General features: G+C 36.9%; 1 protein-coding gene across 1 annotated transcript in view; it reads right to left on the bottom strand.

The window, feature by feature from the left end:
* Positions 1–21,915, bottom strand: part of Itga8 (integrin, alpha 8) — a 187,994-nt gene that overhangs the window by 107,868 nt on the left and 58,211 nt on the right. Inside the window, exons 12-13 of the mRNA XM_005386975.2 lie at positions 19,423–19,628; positions 17,845–18,036 (exon numbers count right to left, since the gene is read on the bottom strand). Of these exons, the coding sequence (XP_005387032.1) occupies positions 17,845–18,036; positions 19,423–19,628 (398 nt within the window). The remainder of the gene's footprint in view (positions 1–17,844; positions 18,037–19,422; positions 19,629–21,915) is intronic.

The following is a 21,915-nucleotide window of genomic DNA, read 5'->3' as shown; positions in this document are numbered from 1 at the left end:
TGGCAACAAAAATAACTAAATATAGATTCCATTATGACTCATAATGGAAAACACTTCTCCACAAGTCCATACCAACATACATACATGAGGGAAAAGTAACTGGAGGGGAAAAGATATCTTTTTCTTATACTAGAATCACAGGTATACAACATGGGGGAAGGATAGAAATAGAAAATCACAACTGAGCAGTAATACTTATTGCATGTGAGGTTCACTATGGAATGTAAATTTAGTAGGTAAAAGCATGATGGGAAACAAGATATTTGCACAGTTTTCTAATATTTTTCAAAGATACTGTTTGAGAGGGGAAAATAGCAACTTTGCAGTGGGTGTGCCGGCTGATGGCACCTTACGCAAATGATTGAATAAATAGAGACCTGTGACCTGCTGATCAGATGCACCAAGTGCTCACGGCATCACTGTGCAGTACCCTTCCAAAAAATATGTGTCCTTGGTATCATGTTGAGCTAACACTGACAAACCTAATTCAGGGCAGTCTTCAAAATGTCCAGATAGTATTCTTCACAAGTGTGTAAGGCTTGAGAGTAAAAGTAAAAGGCAATCCAAGCATGGTGGCCCTTGTGTGTCTGTAATCTCAGCACAGGGAGGCTGAGGCAGGAGGATCAGAGAGAGTTCTAGGCTAGCCTGAACTACACAGACGTACCCTGTCTCAAAAAACCAAACATAAAACAAAATTAAAAGTTAAAGGAAAAGCAAGGGACTGTCATAGAATTGAGGAAAGTAAGGAAGGCCGTACCATGAAATTCAATGTGGAATTCTTGTCTAGAACAAAGAAAATAACAAGGCCAAATGGTAAAATTATGTAAGGTTTCTAACAGGTTTATTGCTTAGTTGATAGTTCATTGTGCCACAATTACACAAAATGCTGCTATTAGGGGAAGCTACTACTGGAAATGCTCTAGAAGTTTTTTTGGTAACTTTTTGACTAATTTTTTTTTCCAAGAAAGAGTTAAGAAACAGTCTTATATAATTTCACTAAATCTTTTGTTTTCTTTAAAAGCTTTTAGTAATGTACCCAGTATTACAGGGCAGTCTCAGAAGGTGGTACACCTAGGACTAGAGAATTGAGGTTGAGAGTTAAGAGCCTTGGAGAAGAAACCCTACAGACCCTTTCCTTCCAGGTGAGAAGGAAGGTCCAGAGAGGCCATGTTACTAAAATTCCAATAGGTCTAACTCAGGCCCTTGACCTTTTCACTTCTTTTTTCTTCCTTTTTACTAGAATGCCCAATTCAAGTCCAAGAACTCTTTCCATTGAATTAATCAGTTGAATCAACTCAATCTAAATCCATAAGCTGTTTTTTACAAGAAATGCAACAGTCTAATTGCTAATGTGTTTATAATGAAATTATGAAAATCTTGCTCCATCAGAATGTAATGTTTTGCTCTTCATACAAAGTTGAGTAGCAGTTTGAGAAGGAAAAATAAATTTTCACTACAACATTTGAACTCTGTTCAACTAAACTTCAAGTCAACAATTTCAAGGAGCTCAAAGTTTAATTAAAATGCATTTTTCCCTTTGGGGAAGCCGTGCCCTTATTCCCTCTTATGTGTAGGTTCTATCTTGCTCACTTATCTGTTTACACTACACACACACACACACACATACACTCATTAAAATAGATGATGAGTTATTTTATTTGATTGAGTCTAATTATCTGCAATGGCTTCATGATGTAGTCATTGTATATTAGGAGCCTGAAGGAGACACTGATAGTCTTGGCATTCGGCCCATGCTTTCCCCCAGTTTTTATTGTCTGTACAATTTCTACTCCTCGACAGAATTCTGCCCCCACCCTGTGCCCCTCACCCTCTTCTGCCTGCGCTTTGCATTTAGCAGATGGTGCTATTACGGGGTGAGGCTAACAGGATTAGACGAGATCACTGCATCAGAGCATTCTTGAATATCACAGCTGTTTCTCCTCTGCCGTGCTCCCACTCAATTAATGTCTACAAGATACTGCTCTGGTCAGTCCTAGTTTTCCAATGAACACCAACATAAGTGTCTGAATATGTCTACATTGTGAATAGGAAAAAGAATTTTGGTGCTAGCAATGAAGATACTTGGGACTCTTATTTATGTATGAATCTGTGTCTCTTTTTTTGGTAATGGAGTTGAATTCAAGGCCTACACATTGAGCTACATCCAAAGAGCCCCCTCCCCACCTTAATTTTTTTTTATTTTGAGACACTGTTTCACTGATTTGCCCAGGGTGGGCTGGAAATTGTGATCCTCCTATCTCCGTTTCCCAGCTTGCAGAGATCACAAGTACGTGCCACCATGCCTATCTCAGATTCATCTTTTACACTCACTTTTCCCTACTCTCCACAGCTCCTCTGCCTTCCACTAAGGCCAGCATCACCACGCCTAGTTTATTCTTCATTTGCACAATTTTGTTAGTTCCTTTCATTTTGATTCCCACTGTCGTCTTCCCAGTTCATGCCTCATGTGTTTGAAATTTAATATTCTTGAATGGCCAAGAGGCTGATAGAAGACCCTTTTCCATCCCTGGCACCTGGTAATGCACAGCAGTGAGACATCTCTGATACTGTCTCCCCACCTAGGGGGTGGGCATGGGGTAGGGTGATGGTGGATTACATCATGGTAGGGCAGAAACCTCATGATGTTGGGGGAAGCTTCTGCAGAGAGTCAGCAACAGGGATATCGTGAATGATTCTCAGTCCAGCAGGGTCACTGTAGCTACATCCTTACTCTTGTGTTCCTATCTGACCCAGACAGAGAGAGCAAATGTAGTACTAGAAGTCAAACTTGAGGGACTGTGGGAGTTTGCTCACTCAAAAAAAGAAAAGAGTATTAACTAGTGCACAGAGGACAAAGAATACCTCTAAAATACATGGAATCTTGTGTATACAACTGATGGAAGAGATTTCTTCTATTAAAATTTGTCCTATAGGAGGTTCTGGGAAGATGGCAGAGTGGTAAGCAGCAGAGAAAGAGCTTCTCTAAGAGGGTCTTTGCTGTCCAGACAGTGGAACATAACAATGTGAGGGAGAGAAGGGAAATGTGGGTCCCCTGAACCCAGAAAGTATCTGAAGTGCGAATTGAAGCCCACTGAGAGAGTGACAAGAGAGACGTCTATGAAGAAGGAGGTGGCAGATGGCACTTTCTACTTGAGCCAGGACTCAGTGCATGGGAGGTGTAGTTCAACCCTGCAGACATACAGTAAGTGCTGCAATCCCAGAGGCCTCCATGGAGAGACACACTAGTGGAAGAGAGCAGTGGATGTGGAGGACTGCAGTGGTTGGTGGTGAGTGCTATAGGATCAGACATCTAGCAAAGCTACTGCTGGCTAGCTCAAATTACTCAGTGTGGATGTGGACTCTACCCACCTTGTTTACCAGTTGTTTACCAGTGATAGCAGAGACACCCTGAAGTGGAAATTATTTTTCTTATTTTGTTCTCTCTCTCCTCTTGGCTTTTGTTTGTTTGTTTGGATTTTTTGATTAGTTTTGTTTTTCCTTCATTGTTTGCTCTTGTTTTTATGAGTGTGAACATGGTTTCTATTTTTCTTTTTTGTGGTTCTTATTGTGTTCAGTCCCTTTTATTTCTTCCATCTCTCTTTCCCTCCTGTCTTCTGCACCAATTTCTCAAAGTTTGTGTGATTCTTCTTTGTCCTCCAGCCTTGATTCTAATCTCTTTCTCTTCCTCTTCTGCTATTTCTCTATTTATCCCCTGACCCCTTTTAAGTTTTCTCCCTGAGGGTAAAATTTCCATTTTGAAGGCTTATTTGTTGTATTCCATTTTCTGTTTTGTTTTAGATTTTGTTATATAGCCACAAATTGAGTTCATATGCTTAAAGGTGGCAAATTAACAGTTACCTCAATTTGTCATTTTCTAGGCTCTGTTTGATGCTATTGTTATTGAAGATTGAACCACTTTAGTAGAAGTGATGCAATTGTTATAACCAGTTGTTCTTCCTTGTCTAACAAGACTGAGATTTTCTAAAGGCCACAAAAAATACTATAGGCCAGTGTGAAAGAACCAGGGGTTAGGCCAAGTAGGCAGAAACTTCTTATCCCCAATGAATCAAAGAGGATTTTGCAATGGACTCAAAATCCAAAAGTCAGCTATACCTGGAAGATACCTCTGAGAAGTAGTAATTTCTACATGGTTCTAAATATTAGCAATAAATATATTCACCATGGCCAATGTACAAGCGTCAACCTAGAAAATAAATGTTAAAAAAAATACAAAATGAGAAGACACACAAGACTCAACCCCAGACATTCACCTCACCAGAGACAAACACAGGAGACAGTGAAGTGGGACAATCCCAAACCAACCCACCTGGACTTTCTGATTGTTAACAACAAAGAAAATAAATGAAGCTCCAGAAAAAAATCAAATCAGAAATAATTTCTCAGATAACTACATAGATAGTGATCATAATCAAAGACATGCTTAGTGACCCCAGAGCAGATACAGATAAAGAAAAAAAAGGAGCTTAGGAAAATGATGGAAATGATGAACACTCAAAATAGCAACAAGATGAAATCCATAAAACAGATTCAAGTAGATATCCAGGAGATTAAAAATTCCATTTAAAGTATACACAGTGCAGTGAGCCAATATAAGGACAGAATTTCAGGTACAGAAGACAGGATTGAGGTTAGCCATCACAAAAATAAAGATTTCTTTAAAATAGTAAAGGACATGAGAAATCAATCCAGCAGCTGCTATATGATGCTAAGAAGAATAGCATCAGATTGGTTGAAGTCAATGAAAAAGCAGGAGGTAGCACACATGACATAAAAAGCTATTCACAGATGCCATGGCAGAAAACTTTACTATCAGGGAAAAAGAATTTGATATATAGATAAATGTGGCATATAGAACTCCAATTAACCATGACAAAAAAATTACAGCAAGGAATGTAATAGTCAAGATTCCACAAATTCGACACAAGAACATAATATTAAAAGGTGTTAGAGAATAGGAACAAATCACTTATAAAGGAAAGTCCATCAGAATGACAGCAGACTTCTCAATATAAACCCTCAAGTCAAAGAGAGCTTGGAGTGAAGTATTTCAAGCCCTAAAAGAAAACAACCTCCAACCTAGATTGATGTGCCCCACAAAACTATTTTTCAAAATTAATGGATAAATAAGATACTTACATGACAAAGAATATCTGAGGAAACATAAATATATATGCAACAAATACCAAAGCACCCCACTATATAAAACAGGTATTAATGGACACAAAAAATCACATAAGCACTAATACAATTGTCTTGGGAGAGCTCAATACTCTAATGTCACAAATACATGTAGACTAGACCAAGTAATCAACACTGAAATATTAGAACTGAACCAAAATTTTTAACAAATGAACTTAATAGATGTCTTAATAGATATTCCACACCACAACATCAGAATAGACATTCTTCTCAGCTACACATGGGACACTCTCCAAAATAGACCACATACTAGTTCATAGAACATACTTAAGTAAATGCAAAGGAATTGAAATTATCCCATGCATATGATCAGACCATAGTGCAATGAAATTGGAAATCAATGGCAAAAGAAACCACAAGAAATTCATAAACACATGGAAATTAAATAACACCCTCCTGAGTAATCAAGGGGTCACAGATGAAACTAAAGAAGAAATTATATAGCTTCTGCAATTAAATGACGATGCCAATACAACATACTAGAACTTCTGGGTCACAAAGCAGTCCTACAAGGTAATTTTATAGTGATGAATATCCATACCAGGAAAATAGAGTGACTTTAAATAAATAATTTAATGTTGAACCTCAAGCTGCTAGAAAACAAGAGCAAATCAAGCCCAAAACTCATACAAGGGAGGAAATGATAAAGATCAAACCAGAAATTAATGCAATGGAGATGAAAAAAGCCATACAAAGAATCAATGAATCAAAGGGTTGGTTCTCTGAAAGATAAAATAAAATCAACAAACCTTCAGCTAATCTCATCAAAAAAGGAAAGAAAAGACTCAAATCTATGCAATTAGGAATGTAAAGGATAAAATTGCAACAGATTCTGCAGAAATCCAGAAGATCCTCTATATCTACTTAGAAAACTTATACTCTAAAAAGATATAAAATGAAGAACAAATGGATAGATTCTTCGATACATATGAATTACCAAAGCTGAATGAAGTAGATATAAAAATTCTAAATAAACTAATATTGGTCAATGAAATTGAAAATGTAATAAAAAACTTATCAACAAAGGCTGGGAAGTAAGTGCTTTTGATCCTTTACACGGTAATTGCATTAATTTTTATTGCTGCCCTATGCTATTCATAATATTTTGGAGAAATCCTTTGTAAATTTAGAATTGCATGCCCACACAACACTGCAGAGTGGATATTATGAGCTCCATACACCATATTAGGAAACAGATGCCCAAAGAAATCAAATAACCGCCATGTATCAAGCTAATTCTTGTTGGATGGGGAGCTGAATTTAGGCAATCTGATTTCTCTTCTCCTCACTGCCATTCTGTTAATTTCAATGTGGCTGGATGTTTTCCAGGAAGAAAGTGCAGTGTCATATAATTTAGCCTATTTACTGTCTGGTACATATCTGCATACATATATAAAATATATGAGTAGGAGAAAATAAAAATAATTGTCCAATTATTTTTGGTATATTATGAATATACCATGTACTTCTCTTCTATGCAGTGGCTGATATGCTTTGGACTTCTACATATCCATAGTTATAATGGTAAAAAATGTTAACAATGTAGTTAGCCTCATACCTGTTCCAAAGAAAACACTGAATGGTCTTGCACAAACACAGAACATATGGTTCATGCAAAATATATATGTCACATTGAGCAAATAACAGAAAACCACTTTTTACTTATCTGTGGTTTAGTTATTTCAGGACTAGGTTAACATTTCCAGAGAATGAGTTAGCTAGAATGTACAACAAGTAACATTTCCAGAGAATGAGTTAGCTAGAATGTACAACAAGTAAACATAAACCATGATGATCAGCCCCACTCTTTCCCTGTGTAAAAAGCAGCCAAGTTGTATAAAGAACGTTCAGCATGCTCATGGCTTTCTGTAAGCGGAGCATTGTTCATGTCCTGCCATGATTCTAGGTAGGTCCCATAACAAGCTGCCCAGAAGTGCTACACACCCGGCAATGGAGACCTGGGGAAGCCAACATGACTATGCTTCTCAATAGACCTGGTAAGCCTTTTGTCACCTAAAATAAAGGAAAACATTTATCTCAAGAATGAGAAACCAATCCATCACAGCCCCATCAGAAGACATCATGGTTAATAAGTACTACTTTTCAGATGTGTTGCAATTTGTAAATATTCTAAGAGTTCAACTTGTTTCAATTCAGCATTTTAAAGCTGTGTCCCTGCATTTTCTCAAGAATTCTGTAGGTAACTAGGTCGATGAAGTGATGAAGTTTGGAGTTTTTGTTTTTTATCTATTTAGAAGGGAATGCCTTCCACAGAGCACTGAGAGCAGGCATGTCTGTATGTGAATTATAAAATGTGCCTTCCCCAGTGGAGGGAACGCCCTGGTATATGAATCTGTCCCTACATGCTCCTTGGCCGGGCATAGGCTGTACATCATTCACAGCAGCCCCAATCCTGGAATTAGCTCAAGTTCTGGAAGTAATCAGGGGAATTGAAGGTGCTTATATACGGAGCTACAGAGTCTGTTTTCTTCTGGTAATGCATTTAATCAGGACCAAATGATTATAAAATTTCTGAAGGCCTATAAGATTTTCCTAATAAAACATTTAAAAATTCACAAGCATAAGATCCAGCAACATATTAGAATTTTTAAAAATATATTATTCTATTGCAAAAAAGGCTTGCATTTTTAAGACAAGTATTTCGTGGGTTTGCAAATTCTTACATTCTATGGATTTTTTGCAGAAAGCCAAGAAAGTTGCCAAAGATAACAAGAGGATGATCTGTCAATCAGTGCAAAGGTTGGCTTTTATGTCTTGAATTTATAATTCAGTGGAACTGAGAAAGAGACACTGAACACACAAACAGGGTTCATGGGACCTTGGGCAAGGATGCCCGAGGACAATTCACCAATGAGCAAATGCAGCAGAAACTGAGTCCTTCTGCAGGCTGGCATCACACATGGCCTGGATCCCTGGCTGAACCCCATGCCTCTCATTTCCTGGAGCATCCCATCCACCCTGCTACTCCACATCACCCCTCAGTGGGCAAAGTTATCACAGACTCACAATGTTTAAAATCGTCATTTCCCCACAGTTCTGCTCCTCAACGTTTTCTGTTTTGATAAATGGTAGCACCATCCAGTTCTTCACTGAAGTCAGGAAACCAGAAGTCATTCAGAAAGTCTTCCCTCTCCTTTACTCCTTCCCACCACACACACAACAGCCACCATATCCAGTTGGTTTTACCCATCTACTTCCCACATACTGTCACTGCTGGGATGCACATCACTGTCATCAGCAACTGAACAGCAGTTGGGATCCCTGCCACTCCATCCTCCACACCAAAGCTAGACAGAAATTTCCAAAGCAGCTTCTCATTGGGTTCATTACAGAGTCCAAACCCAAAGTAGGTTTTTTTTCTGGCTTCAGCCTCCTTCTCCAACATCTCACTCTGCTTAGGACCAATGATTCCAACGTTTCTGCTGTTCTGGGAGGTGGTGTGTTCTCATTACCTCTGGCCTTTCCCGCATGAGAATCCTCTCCCTGCCTCCATTGCATGGTATTCTGCCACTGGCCTTCTCATGAGGTCAGCTAGAGGTCCTCTCTGGGCAGGGAGAAGTGTCCTCACTGCCAGCCCCTCTACTTCACCTATTACAGAAATGCTTTCTCACCTAGAACTCAAGCTCTGCCCACATTCTCCATCACAACTGCCTATTCCTTGGCACAACCTCCAGCCCAAGGTAAGGCTAATGTATACACCTTCACTCAATGAAGAAATGTCTTGCTTATTTTTCTTTTAAAACTTGAAACTAGAGGAACAAATGTAAAATAATGCCAATATAAAAATCACTTAAAAAAAATTAACATTGTCCCATTAAATTGTGTTCCTCATTTTTTACTAGTATTCTCATTTCCTAGGGTCACCTTTGTCCTGATTTTTTTACAGGGTTCTCAAAGTGGATATGTATTAGGACACCTGTACAAGCACAGGTCAACTCATGTTGTCTTTGGAAAATGCCACCTTTTGCCTCAGAGCCCACCCAATCCCCCCACAACCCAGGGACTGGGACTGAGATAAAGTGTAGTCTCTGAACAGGTATAACTGTAGCAAGTGAACTCTGAAGCTGTGGAAGGGAACAGGCTATTGCGTGTGCAGAGAAATCTGGTCTGGGCCTTGCCCTGGGATGGTGGTGCCAGTGAGAGGAGTGTAACTCTGCACTCTACCCTTCTTCCATTTTCCCCAGCATGGCAGTGCTGGTGAAAGAAGTGCAAGTCCATGATCTGCACTTCCTCCATTGCCTCAAGATGGTAGTACTGGTGAGAGAAGACATCCGGAAATACAGAGACCTCCTGGGAAAGCTACCTCAAAATCAGTCATAAGATTATCTAGCATTAGAAATCTAAAAGTATCAACACAGAAAACAAAATAAAATAGAAAATGACAAGGAAAAGAAACAAAATACAATCTCAAATGCCCAGCCTACCCAGGACTAGTCCAGAAGGGATAGAGAAAAAGAAGCCAGCAAATGGAACTCTCTGAAATGATAGCAACAGAACTGAAAATAGAAATGGAGGTGCCCATAGAAAAACTAACTCTAAGGTGCAAAAAGAAATCACTATCAAAATAAAAGACATTAAAATAGACACAGATAAACAAAGAGAGGAGCTCAGGAAAATGATGGAAATAATTAATGCCAAACATAAAAGAAATGAAATCAGTGAAATAGATTCAAACAGAAATGCAGGCGATCAGAAACTCCACAGAAAGTACATGCAGCAGATTAAATGAAGGTGAGGATAGAATATCAGATCTAGAAAACAGGAAAGCCCCTGCTGGGCAAGCACAAGCTCCTGAGTTCAATTCCTGGTACCAAAATAAAACAAAATAAAATAAAATAAAATAATAAAAAACAGAAATGCAATTAGCAATCAGGAAAAGAAAGATATCATACAAATCACAAGACACCATGAATAATCAATCCAACAGCTACAGGATGAAGCAAAGAATAACAACATAAGATTGACTGGTATCAATGAGAAAACTGCAGACAGTACAAAAAAATTAAGAACCTCTTCACAGAAATAACAGCAGAAAACTTCCCAAACATAGAAAAATAATTTGGTATACAAATAAATGAAGCATATTGAACTCCAAATAGCCATGATCAAAATAAATCCACACCAAAGCATATAATAACCAAGATTCCAGAACTTCAGCAAAAGAACAAAATATTAAAAGCAGCTAGAGAAAAGAAACATATCACTTATAAAGGAAAGCCCATCAGACCAAAGCAGACTTCTCATCACAAACCCTAAAATTAAGAAGAGCTTGGAGTAAAGTGTTTTAAGCCCTAAAAGAAAATAATCTTTAACCCAGATTGATGTACCCCACAAAAGTATCTTTCAAAATTGATCAAAAAATAAAATACTTCCATGACAGAGAACAACTGAAGAAATTTGAGACCTCTAAACTAGCTCTACCAAATGCTCTGAAAAACATACTAGAAAGAGATAATGAAGAACATAAACATAGGAACACCAATAGAAAGAAGCCACCAGGTAGGACAGGCAATTAAACAGAACAGAAAAACAGGGAATAAACAGCAGGGAAACAACATGAAAAAGAAAAGCCAATACATGTCAGATATAACCATCAAAGTAAATGCTCTCAACTCACCAATCAAAAGAAACAGACTGGCAGAGTGGATCAAGAAGCAAGATCCCACAATCTGCTTCATTGAAGAAACCTATCTAACTCAAAAAGAAATTCATAGACTAAAAGTCAAAGGATGGAAAACAATTCTGCATGCCACAGGAACCCAGAAACAAGCAGGGGTAGCTATTCTATTTGCAGACAATGCAAACTTTAAGCCAAAACTGATCAAAACAGATAAAGAAGGTCACTATTCACTTGTTAAGGGAAAACTCTAAGAAAAAGACATAACAATCATAAATATTTATGCACCAAACACAGGTTCACCCACCTACATAAAAGAAATATACATTTACATGAAAAAAACAAATAAGCACTAACACAATTATAATAGGGGACCTTAATACCACACCCTCACAAATGGATAGATCAACTAAACAAATCAACAAAGAAATATTAGAATTAAACCAAGCCTGTGAACAAACAGACTTGGTAGGTGTCTACAGAGTATTCCACCCCAAAACACCAGAATACACATTCTTCCTGGCTGTACATGGAACACTCTCCAAAGTAGGTCATATATTAGCTGACAAAACATGTTTAGGAAATGTAGAGGAACTGAAATCATCCCATGCATATTCTCTAAGCATAGTGCAGTGAAACTGGAAATAAATGACAAAGGAAACAACAAAAGCCACATAAACACATGAAAATTAAGCAACAGCATTCTGAACAACCAGTGGATCATAGAGGAAATTACAGATGAAATTAAACAGTGTATACAATTAAATGATAATGTCAATAGAACATATCAAAACTTAAGGGATGCAATGAAAGCAGTCCTATGAGGGAAATTTATAATGGTGAACTCACACATCAGGAAAACAGACTAAACAAACTAGTGTTGAACCTCAAACTTCAAAAAGAAGAACAAATCAAACCCAAAGCTCATATGAGGGAGGAGATTACAAAGATAAGAGCAGAAATTAATGCAATAAAGACTAAGAGAACAATACAAAGAATCAATGAATCGAAAAGTTGGTTCTTTGAAAGAATAAATGAAATTGATAAACCATTAGCCAACCTCATCAAAAAGAGAAAAGAAAAAGAACAAATTGAAGCAATTGGGAATGAAAAAGGGGAAATCACAATGGATCCCACAGAAATCTAGAAGATCGTCAATACCTGCTATAATAATCTATATTCTAATAAGATGGAAAACAGAAGAAATGGACAGATTCCTATACACAATCCAATTGCCAAAACTAAATTAAGATACATGTAAACCTATAAAAGCCTCAAGTTTATCTTTCTTTATAGCACAGCTAGAGACCATACTCATAAGTGAAATAAATCAGACATGCATGTGCAAACACTGCATTGTTTCACTAGTGTAAAACCTGAAAGAGTTCATTTAAACTTGGAGATATGATAGACATTGTGAAATGATAGGAAAATGGTCAAGGGTAAAGGGCAACTGGATGCGGGAAAAGAGAAGGGAAAGAAGGAGAAATTTTGTATGTATGTATATACAGGATAGCTAACACAGTTGTTCTACTGTCTTCTATTTCTTTGCTGAAAGAAACTGTTCATGAGTCCTTGATTGTTCAGTATTGCATGTCTCTATCTGTTTTCATGAGAAACCACTTTGAAGATATCTATATGTAATACAACAAGCCTTGTTAATTTCCTACCACTTTGTTTGTAACTCTGTATTGTCTGTACTGTTCTTCTGCTATTTTGTAAAAGGTTGTCTGTCTGTTAATGTTTTCCTCCTTTTATTTTTAAAATAAAAAAATAAAAAATAAAAGAGACCTAACACTTCTAAATAAAACAATATCAGCCAATGAAATTGAAAATGTAATTAAAAATTTACCAACAAAGAGAAGCCCAGGCCCTGACAAATTCACTTTTCAATTTTATGGGAAATTTAGAGAAGAAATAATGTCGTGAATGCTGAAACTCTTTAAAGAAATTGAAAGGGAAGAGGTACTTTCCAAGTTATTCTTGGAAGCAAGTATTACCCTGATTCCAAAACCAGAGAAGAAACCAACCAAGAAAGAAAACTACAGGGCAATCTCCCTAATGAACATGGATGCAAAACAGAATGAAGCAAATCATTAAGAAGATTATACACCATGACCAAGTAGCATTCATACCAGGGATGCAGGGATGGTTCAACATATGAAAATCAATAAATATAATACATCATATTAACAAACTCAAAGACAAAAACCACATGATCATCTCAATAGATGCAGAAAAAGCATTTGGCAAAGTCCAAAACCCTTTCATGATAAAAACTCTACAGACACTTGGAACAGATGGTCTCTACATCAGTCATATAAAAGCCATCTATGAAAAACCAATAGCTAATTTCATATTAAATGGTCTAAAATCAGGAACAAGACAAGGATGTCCATTATGTCCATTACCACTCCTATTTAATATAGTTCTGGAGATATTAGCCAGAACAATTAGACAAGAGAAAAAAATAATAAGGAATAAAGATAAGAAAAGAAGAAGTCAAATTATCATTATTTGCAGATGACATGATACTCTACATGGAAGACCCCCAAAACTACCAAAAGACTCCTAGAATTAATAAATTCAGTAGCATAGCTGGATACAAAGTCAATACTCAAAAATCAATAGCTTTCCCGTACACAAGCAACAAACTCACAGAGAAAAAACGTAGGTAAAGCACACCCTTCACAATAACATCTAAAAAAATGAAATACTTAGAAATCAATCTAACAAAGGATGTGAAAGATCTGTACAGTGAAAATTATAGCAACCTAAAAAAGAGATTGAAGAGGATATCATAAAATGGAGCGATATCCCTCGGTCTTTGATAGGAAGAACCCACACAGTGAAAATGACCGTACTCTAAAAACCTGCTATACAGGTTTAATGCAATCCAAATTGAAATACCATTAGTTTACCTCAAACATCTAGAGAAAACATTCCTGACATTCATATGGAACTAGAAAAAACCTAGAATAGCTAAAGCAATTCTGGGCAACAAAGGCTAGTAAGGAGGTATCACAATCCCAGACCTAAAATTATACTACAAAGCTACTGTGATAAAATCAGCATGCTATTGGCAAAAAAACAGGCCTGAGGTTCAGTGGAACACAATAGAAGATGCAGATGTATCTCCAAACACACTTAGCTGCCTTATCTTTGAGGAGCCAAATATGTTCACTGGAAGAAAGATAACCTTTTTAATAAATAGTACTGGAAAAACTGCCCTTCCATATGCTGAAGGCTAAAATTAGACCCATGTGTATCACTGTGCACTAAAGTTCAAGTGGATCAAAGATCTAAATATTAAAATAGAAACACTAAATTTAGTGGAAGAGAAAGTAGGCAGAAATCTCAAAAACATCGGTATAGGCAGAGACTTCATGAACAAAACCCAGACTGCAAGGAAATAGTAGAAAGAATTAACAAATGGGATCACACCTTATTAAAAAGCTTTTTGCAACAGAAGAAATCACCAACAAGAGTGAAAATACAGCACACAGTGGAAAAAAATCTATAGTTCATTGTCCCACAGATACAGGAGTTATATCTAGCACATATAAAGAACTGAAAGAAATCAGACCTTCAAAATTCAAAGACCCAATCCAAAAATGGGCATCTGAGATGAATATGCACTTCTTAAATGAAGAAGTACAAATAGCAAATACATACATAAAAAAATGTTCAGCATCTTTGGCCATTCAAGAAATGCAAATTAAAACAACACTGAAATTCTAGCTCACCCCAGAAAGAATGGCTATCATCAAGAAATCAACCCATAACAAGTGCTGGATGGGCTGCAGAGGAAAAGGAGCTCTTCTCCACTGTTGGTGGGAGTGTAGACTGGTGCAACTACTGTGGAAGTAAATATGGTGATTCCTGAAAACACTAGGATTACAAGTCCCATTTGACCCAGGTATTCCCTTTTTGGGTATCTTCCCAGAAGAATTAAAAACATTAAACCACAGTGATATATGTGCACCCATGTTTATAGCAGAACAATTTGTAATGGCTAAATCTTAGAAACAATCCAGATACCCATCAACCTAGACATGGATAAAAAAGATGTGGGTTTTTTAATATATAAAATGGAGTGCTATTCAGCCATAAAGAGGGATAATCTGGAGAGTTTATAGGTAAGTGGATGCAACTAGAGACCATACTCATAAGTGAAATAAATCAGACCCATGTATCTAAACATCGTATTGTCTCCCTTGTGTGAGAACACCAAGGAAAGAGGATAGAAACATACAATAGGTGTTGTGAATTGGGAAGAAACTGTTCAAAAGAAAAGACAAACTTGATGGCGGAGCAGGGCAAAGAAGAAAGGGAAAAAGAAAAACTAAATGTATACCCAGGATAATTAAGATAGCTATACAGTCAACTGCTCTTATTTCATTGAAAGGAAAGTTTTGTGCTAATATTGTCTGGACAAGATATCATGCCTATGGCTTATTCTCTGAATGATACTATGAAGACAACACTATGCAGTGTATCAACTACTATAACTGTCCTTCTAAACTATTTTGAAACTTGGTTTCATTGTTACATTTATCATTTGATTCTTTAAAATTAAATAAAAGAAATCTAGTCTTAGAAACATGCACACACACGCATGTGTGTGCGCACACACACACACACACACACACACAGCATCTGGGAGTGGAAAGTAAATTCCAGTCACTCCTTTCCAGAGGTTTGGTGAATCTCTGCCCTTGATTTCCTTTGAGAAAGGTCCTTTATCCCTTTCAAATATCCCTTTTATGGCTTACCCCAGCTTAAAGTGAGTTAATGTCTAACAAACATGGTAATATGTTTTAAATGAAATCCAGTCAAGTATCATTTAAAGCACCATTTAAATACACAGGTAACTTTCAGTGTGTGAACCTTCCTTTGTCTTTCCAGTGAGCCCACAGCACGTCTTGTACCCAATTACCATGATGGCGCCACCACACAGGGAAAGCCTGAAGAAAAGAGCCACTGTCTGGATGAACATCTTGGAAAAGAATAAAGGAAATGTCAGAGCTTAATAATGTAGGTTCTTGCCAAAAGAGAAAAGTGTGCATCAGACTGCTGCAGACCTGAGAGCAGAATTTCAAGGGCTCTGGAGTGGTGTTCTTCAAAGTAGGGTGCACCTAAAAGCTCAGGTCCCTGAGCTCCATTCCAGAGATGGTAAATCAAAATATCTGAAAGGAGGCCACCTTCATTCTCAGTGAGCAAGCTCAGCAGGTAGCTGGTACGCTGGACCCATCTCAGACACACTGCTTTAATGCTCGTGACCCTAAAACTGATTGCAGGGTGTAGTGCAAATGGCAGCAGAAATGGTAGCATCTTGGGAGCTTATAAAGGGACACACTTCAGAGGTGCAATTGTTAACACTGAACTATTTTTCTTCTCTTCACAATTAAGAGACTCAATTAGTAACATTGAACTATTTTTTTTCATCTTCCCTGCCCTACTCTTGTTCTGTCTCTCCCCAAAGGAACTATACCTTGGGAGAAACTTGTTTCTTGTTCCCTTCATTTGGTCCTTATTCAGCCTTCAGAAGAAGTGATGGACTGGCTACTTGATTGATACATCCTTTATTTCCTTTGCCTCCTGGAAGTCACAACCATTCTGCCTGTCAAATTCTCTATTACTGAGGGTGGGGAAAGGAAGCCTATGACAAGTATAATGAATAGCATTAACTTTCTAAATTCACTGTTTATCTAAAATCTCTACCAAGGAGTTGAATTTCATTAATCACCCTGACATATTTTGGGTAGGAATAACATAAGGAATCTAGATATTTGAAATATTTAAAATTAGCATATACTGTGCAAGAGACTTGTTTTCACCTACTCTCCCTACCAAAATTAACCTTAGTTAACTAGGCTGGTAAACATGTCTTGAGAAAATAAATTTAACTTAACGCTCTTGCAATTGTCACACGTAGGAAGCATTAGTACACAATGTAATATCAGTCCTCTTTGAGCCCACTATACTATCTATGTTAGCACTGTGACAGGTTTCTGGCATATTTATAAGTTGTGTTATCCTTTTTGCCTAATCCCAGAGGAGAAAAGAAAGCCAAAGGATTGAAATTAATGATGTATATTTAGGCAGTCAGCTTATTGGACTGCTGCCCTAAACCACAGAAAACCCTATATATGGAAAATTCTCAAGTAGGGGAGGAGCTGGTGAAAAGAGACAAGGTTTTAATAAACAGTTGAAGCTGTCAGTTAACTATTAATGATTTCTAAACACTTATTGAAACCATCTTAAAATAACCAACATAAAAGTGAAAAAAATGAACCATAAAACCAAAGAGTCTAATGTTTCTGCTAAAAACTCTGATTACTGAAACAATCCTTTAAGACAAAAATCCATATTTTCATAGAGCATGCACCGAATGTGAATTATCCACCTGTGTTTTTCCATGTATCTTCAATATGAGTAGGTCACCGGGAATAATTTATAATTCCTATCATGAAGCACTTCTTTTTTGCTCCCTCAGATATTTGATTTATCTTCGAAAGCCCCAAAATGTGAGCAGAAAATATGATCTAAAACTAGAAACTTTATGAAAGTAAATGTTGAAGGTCATACACGGATTAAGAAGAAGTATCAGTTTAGAAGGGAATTGCATGGGGAAGGTGTGTGGTGTGTGCTGTCTTTGTTTTTGGATGCCAGATGACTGCATGATCTCAAACGAGAACTTGGGCTGCAAAGTTGACAAGTTTTATGTGCAATGCAGGTTTTTAAGCCATCTTTTCTCTTTATAGCTGTCTCTTGCCTGGAAAAGGAGTGTTTGTCTTGTGTTCCTTTAAGTACTCATGGATCACATCAAGAAATCAAAACTCAGAAAACCCCACCTAACCCTGTGCCATCTTAAGTTTGACCTCCTTCTTTATGAGAGATGTGCTTACACATGATGCATTTTCCAGAGGATGGACTCTTGCCAGGAAATGAATTCCCATGCGAGAAAAGAAAGCAAACTTTACCTGGGTAATCATTCTTGTCTATGTCTGAGTCCCCTCTTAAAGCAAAGCCAAATCCAGAAGGGACTGTCTGTGAGGCCCATGCTCCTTGAAGAATTTGGGAAGGCCTGACGTTTAAGCCATCCTGGTTCCCATTGTAAACCAGCACTTTGCCTCTCTGATCCTTGCCTGCAAAGGGCACACCGATGGCAATATCTAGAGACAAACATATTTGGAGAGAAAGAACAATGCTTTAGACATAGTTAAGTTTAATCAAAAAAGCAATACTATAAATCTAAAGAGACTGTTATGCTTTGCATGAGAGTGCTGTAGTACTGCAGCAATAGTAATTATCATAAAAGGCTCAAGAGTAAACACAAATCTAAGAAAACACAATTAAAAGACAACTCAGACAATTTACTATTACTCATTTGTCTCGGATGATAGGGAATAGGACAATTTGGGAAGTCACTTAAAGGGGAACTTGTCTTTTTTTTTATTGCCTTTCAACCTTAAGTATTTAATATGCACTTATGATATTTCACTTATTTATTTTTTATTTTAAAGATAAGACAATAAAAACATGTTAACAAGCACACAGACATTTACAAAACAACACAAAAACTATACAAACAATACAGCATTTCAGACAAGGTGATAGGAAACTAACAATGGTTGTTGTATTCCATATTGATATCTTCAAATTGGTTACTCAGATAAACAAATATAGGTATGTAAGACTGATCAAACAATGAAATATTAACCGTTCTTTTCAATAAAGCAGTAGAAATCAGTAGTGCAACTATCTTAGCTATTCTGTGGATACCTATATACATATTTTCCTTTCTTTCTTTTCTCTTTTCCTTCATCCCAGTTGTGAGTTCGTTCTTTATGATACTCTAAAAATTACTAATTTCTTGAGTTTTTTTGTTCAAAGAAATCATAGGAGTACAATACACTTACAGAAAAGTACCAGTGGATACTGATCTGATGTTAATACTTCCTAGATAGCATGCTACAGCATGTTTCTGTTCATTTTTTTACTTAGACCAAGAAACATATTATAGCATCATACTTATAGATCCTGAAAATGTATGTAAAATTTTGTGTGTACATATATGTTTTTTTGAAGAGAGGGTACTTAGAAGGCATCTATAAATTCCTAATTTAAAGAACCACAGCCTATACTAACAATTTAAAACTCTTAATGCAAACATTGAAACTGCTTTTCTACTGAAGTTTATAGACTAGGAACATTTCAGCATAACCTGTATGTAACCCATGTATGCTAACCAGAATGCACTATACTTGCTAACATAGCAACATGTATATGTTTGTCTGGACTTCACACATGTATAAGATTCTCTAGTTCCCTTCAAGTCACTTTTGAGAGCTGTTATAGAGCACCCTAAATCAAAACATGAAAAAATTTCCATGTGACATCTAGATTAGCCAACCTATATCTTGCTTTGAGTGTCTTCCTAATTTTTGAAAAACCAGTAATAACAGTGCCCCCGCACTACTGTGTTTAAAAATACCCACTATTTTTTTCATGTAGCAGTAACATAAAATGATGACAAGCAGGACGCCGGTTTAAATTACCATTGTATCCATCTTGGTTCAAGTCTCCCAAGTGTGCCACAGCACTACCGAATCTCCCAAAAGTCTCAGTGCCCATGAGGACCTGTGGGTCCTGGAAGAGGAGGGCGCTCACTTGCAAGTATAGGTAGACTTGCCCCACTTCCCTCGGGTTACTCTCAAATTCACGTTCCATGAAGAGAGGCGCCCCAATCAGTATGTCATCCATTCTGTAGGGAACAAAGACAGCAGCCAATGAACAGGAGCCAGGAGATGCTTTTCAGAATATTGGTAATCCACTAGATTGGTACATTTCCATCGGTATTCTATTTCTCCAAGGGTCACTTTACAATCGTTGTATTTCTTTCATTGCTTTGTTACATCTACAACAGAGAATGTTGTAAGAAAATTGGTTGTTAAATTATCGTGTTAAACTTTTGAACTTGTTAAAAACAACCACTTTAAGAAAACCACAGATGTTTCTCTTCAAACTGTAGTTATAGAAGGAAAACATATTGAAAAGGCTTAAGTAGGTTTTTCAGAAAAGGAGATTAAAGTTTGTTTGCAATTTTGACAGCTATTAGTTAAATTATACAGTTTTGTTTCAGTAATAAGGCTTAAAATAAAGCTTGTCCTTTCTTTTCCACCTGTTACCTACTGATAAATAAAAAAGAGGCCAGAGAGGTGAATAATGCTGACTAAAAAGATAGAAAACAAAACTTTCATCCCTGAAAAAATTTGCTGTTTTTTTTTTTGTTACATGTAGATGATTTCAGGAAACAGATGATATCTGAGCCTAAAGCATTCAAGAAAGAGATATCTACGCAAACTATTTAGAGATGAGGCATAATCTCCAGGTACAAGGAAAACAAAAGTGGTTAAAGATAAGCATGTTTCCTTCACAGAGCCAGAGGAATATAAAATTTTTCTTGTCATGAGCTCTCTAAGATATCTGATTTTTATTTTAAAAATTTTAAGAAAAGTCACACTAACAAAAATGCATAATTTGATGTCTACTAGTGACCTTGCTAAAGTTTGTCTAAAGATAGCTCCACCCTGGCAGATGCAAAAATATGAAAATAAGAGATCACTTAAAGCTGAAATATAAATCGGCATTCACTTTGTGTCTAAGTAGATTAGAGAATACTGAAGTTTGCCAAGTAACCTAGTTACTAAAATATTATGATTAATATAATTTAATTATGTGTCGTTAACATATTACTACCAGTATAGCAAGTATATTAATACTGTGTAGTATATAATAAAATTAATATATTGCTGCATTACTATAAATATGTTGATATTACTATAAATCTATATATCTCAGATAATAAATATGAAGAAGCATGGGTGAGGTGAGGGAAAGCTTCCTGAACATCTGTGGGGTATGAAAGAAGCCGACCTTATTGCATTCCATCGTTTCTGAATTCTCACCTTGCCTGTGGGCTTAGTCTACTGTCTATTTCTCAGTCTGAGTCAAAACATGTGTTATGCACCTAAAAGGTTCAAGATACTGTGCTGTATGATTGAAAGAAGACAATGCTGATCATTAGGTTGATGAAGTCCCTAATTAATTTACAAGTGATGACAAGAGATACAAATGAACGCTGGGAACAGAGACAGAGAGAGGATGAGTGCTTTGATGGAATTAAGGAAGGCTCCCTGGAAGAGATGGCTTTGGTTCTGGTGGTTTCCTGGCAGGTGAATCTCAAGGTGGGCTTTCCAGATGGTGTGTTGTGAGGCAAGGCAAGTGTTCCCATTGGAGTTAAGGTGCACCAAGTGGTCCAGGTAAGATCTGGGCTAGGAAGATTCCAAAACATTTAATAGGAAAAGTAAAAATACACAAAAAATTATCAGAACTCAACAATGTGAGATAATAATTTATAATTATACAGTCACATCTAATATATTATAGTATTATTACATACAGTACAATATAATATTTGACATTAGCATCATAGTATATTATATATATAATGTACAATATGAACAATAAGAAAAAACAGAATTAAAAATTTGGTGAAAATCTGGATACCTCATCAACGAAAACAGATGGAAACCAAGCATGTGAAAAGATGTCCCAAAAAAGATGTCCCAAGTCTCACATTATTAGAAATTGCAAATTAAAACAGCAGTGAGATGCCACTACAAATTTCTTCAAATGGCTAAAATGTTGACAGCACAAAATGTTAGGATGTACAGCAAGAACCCCGATTCCATGCTGGTGGGGGGGGATGCGGAATGATGGAGCCACACTGAAAGACAGCCGGGTTTGTCCTTACAAAGCTAGACACAGGCTCACCACGTGATCACACATTTGTGGTAGTTGCTCAACCTGCACACAGATGTTGACAGCATCATTGATAAAACTTAACACAAAAAGATACTCTTCAAAGAGGTGCATGGATAAACAAGACTTTTGCCTCCAGCAAGGCAATATTATCCAGCAATCAAAACAAATGGGTTATGAAGCCATGAAAAGATATGGAAAAACCATTAAGTATATACTAGTAAATG

The sequence above is a fragment of the Chinchilla lanigera genome, unplaced genomic scaffold (genome assembly GCF_000276665.1).
Source record: "Chinchilla lanigera isolate Chin_1 unplaced genomic scaffold, ChiLan1.0 scaffold00028, whole genome shotgun sequence".
Taxonomy (NCBI): Eukaryota; Metazoa; Chordata; class Mammalia; order Rodentia; family Chinchillidae; genus Chinchilla; species Chinchilla lanigera.
The sequence above is the reverse complement of the archived record's forward strand: the minus strand, read 5'-3'. Positions and strand labels throughout refer to the sequence as shown.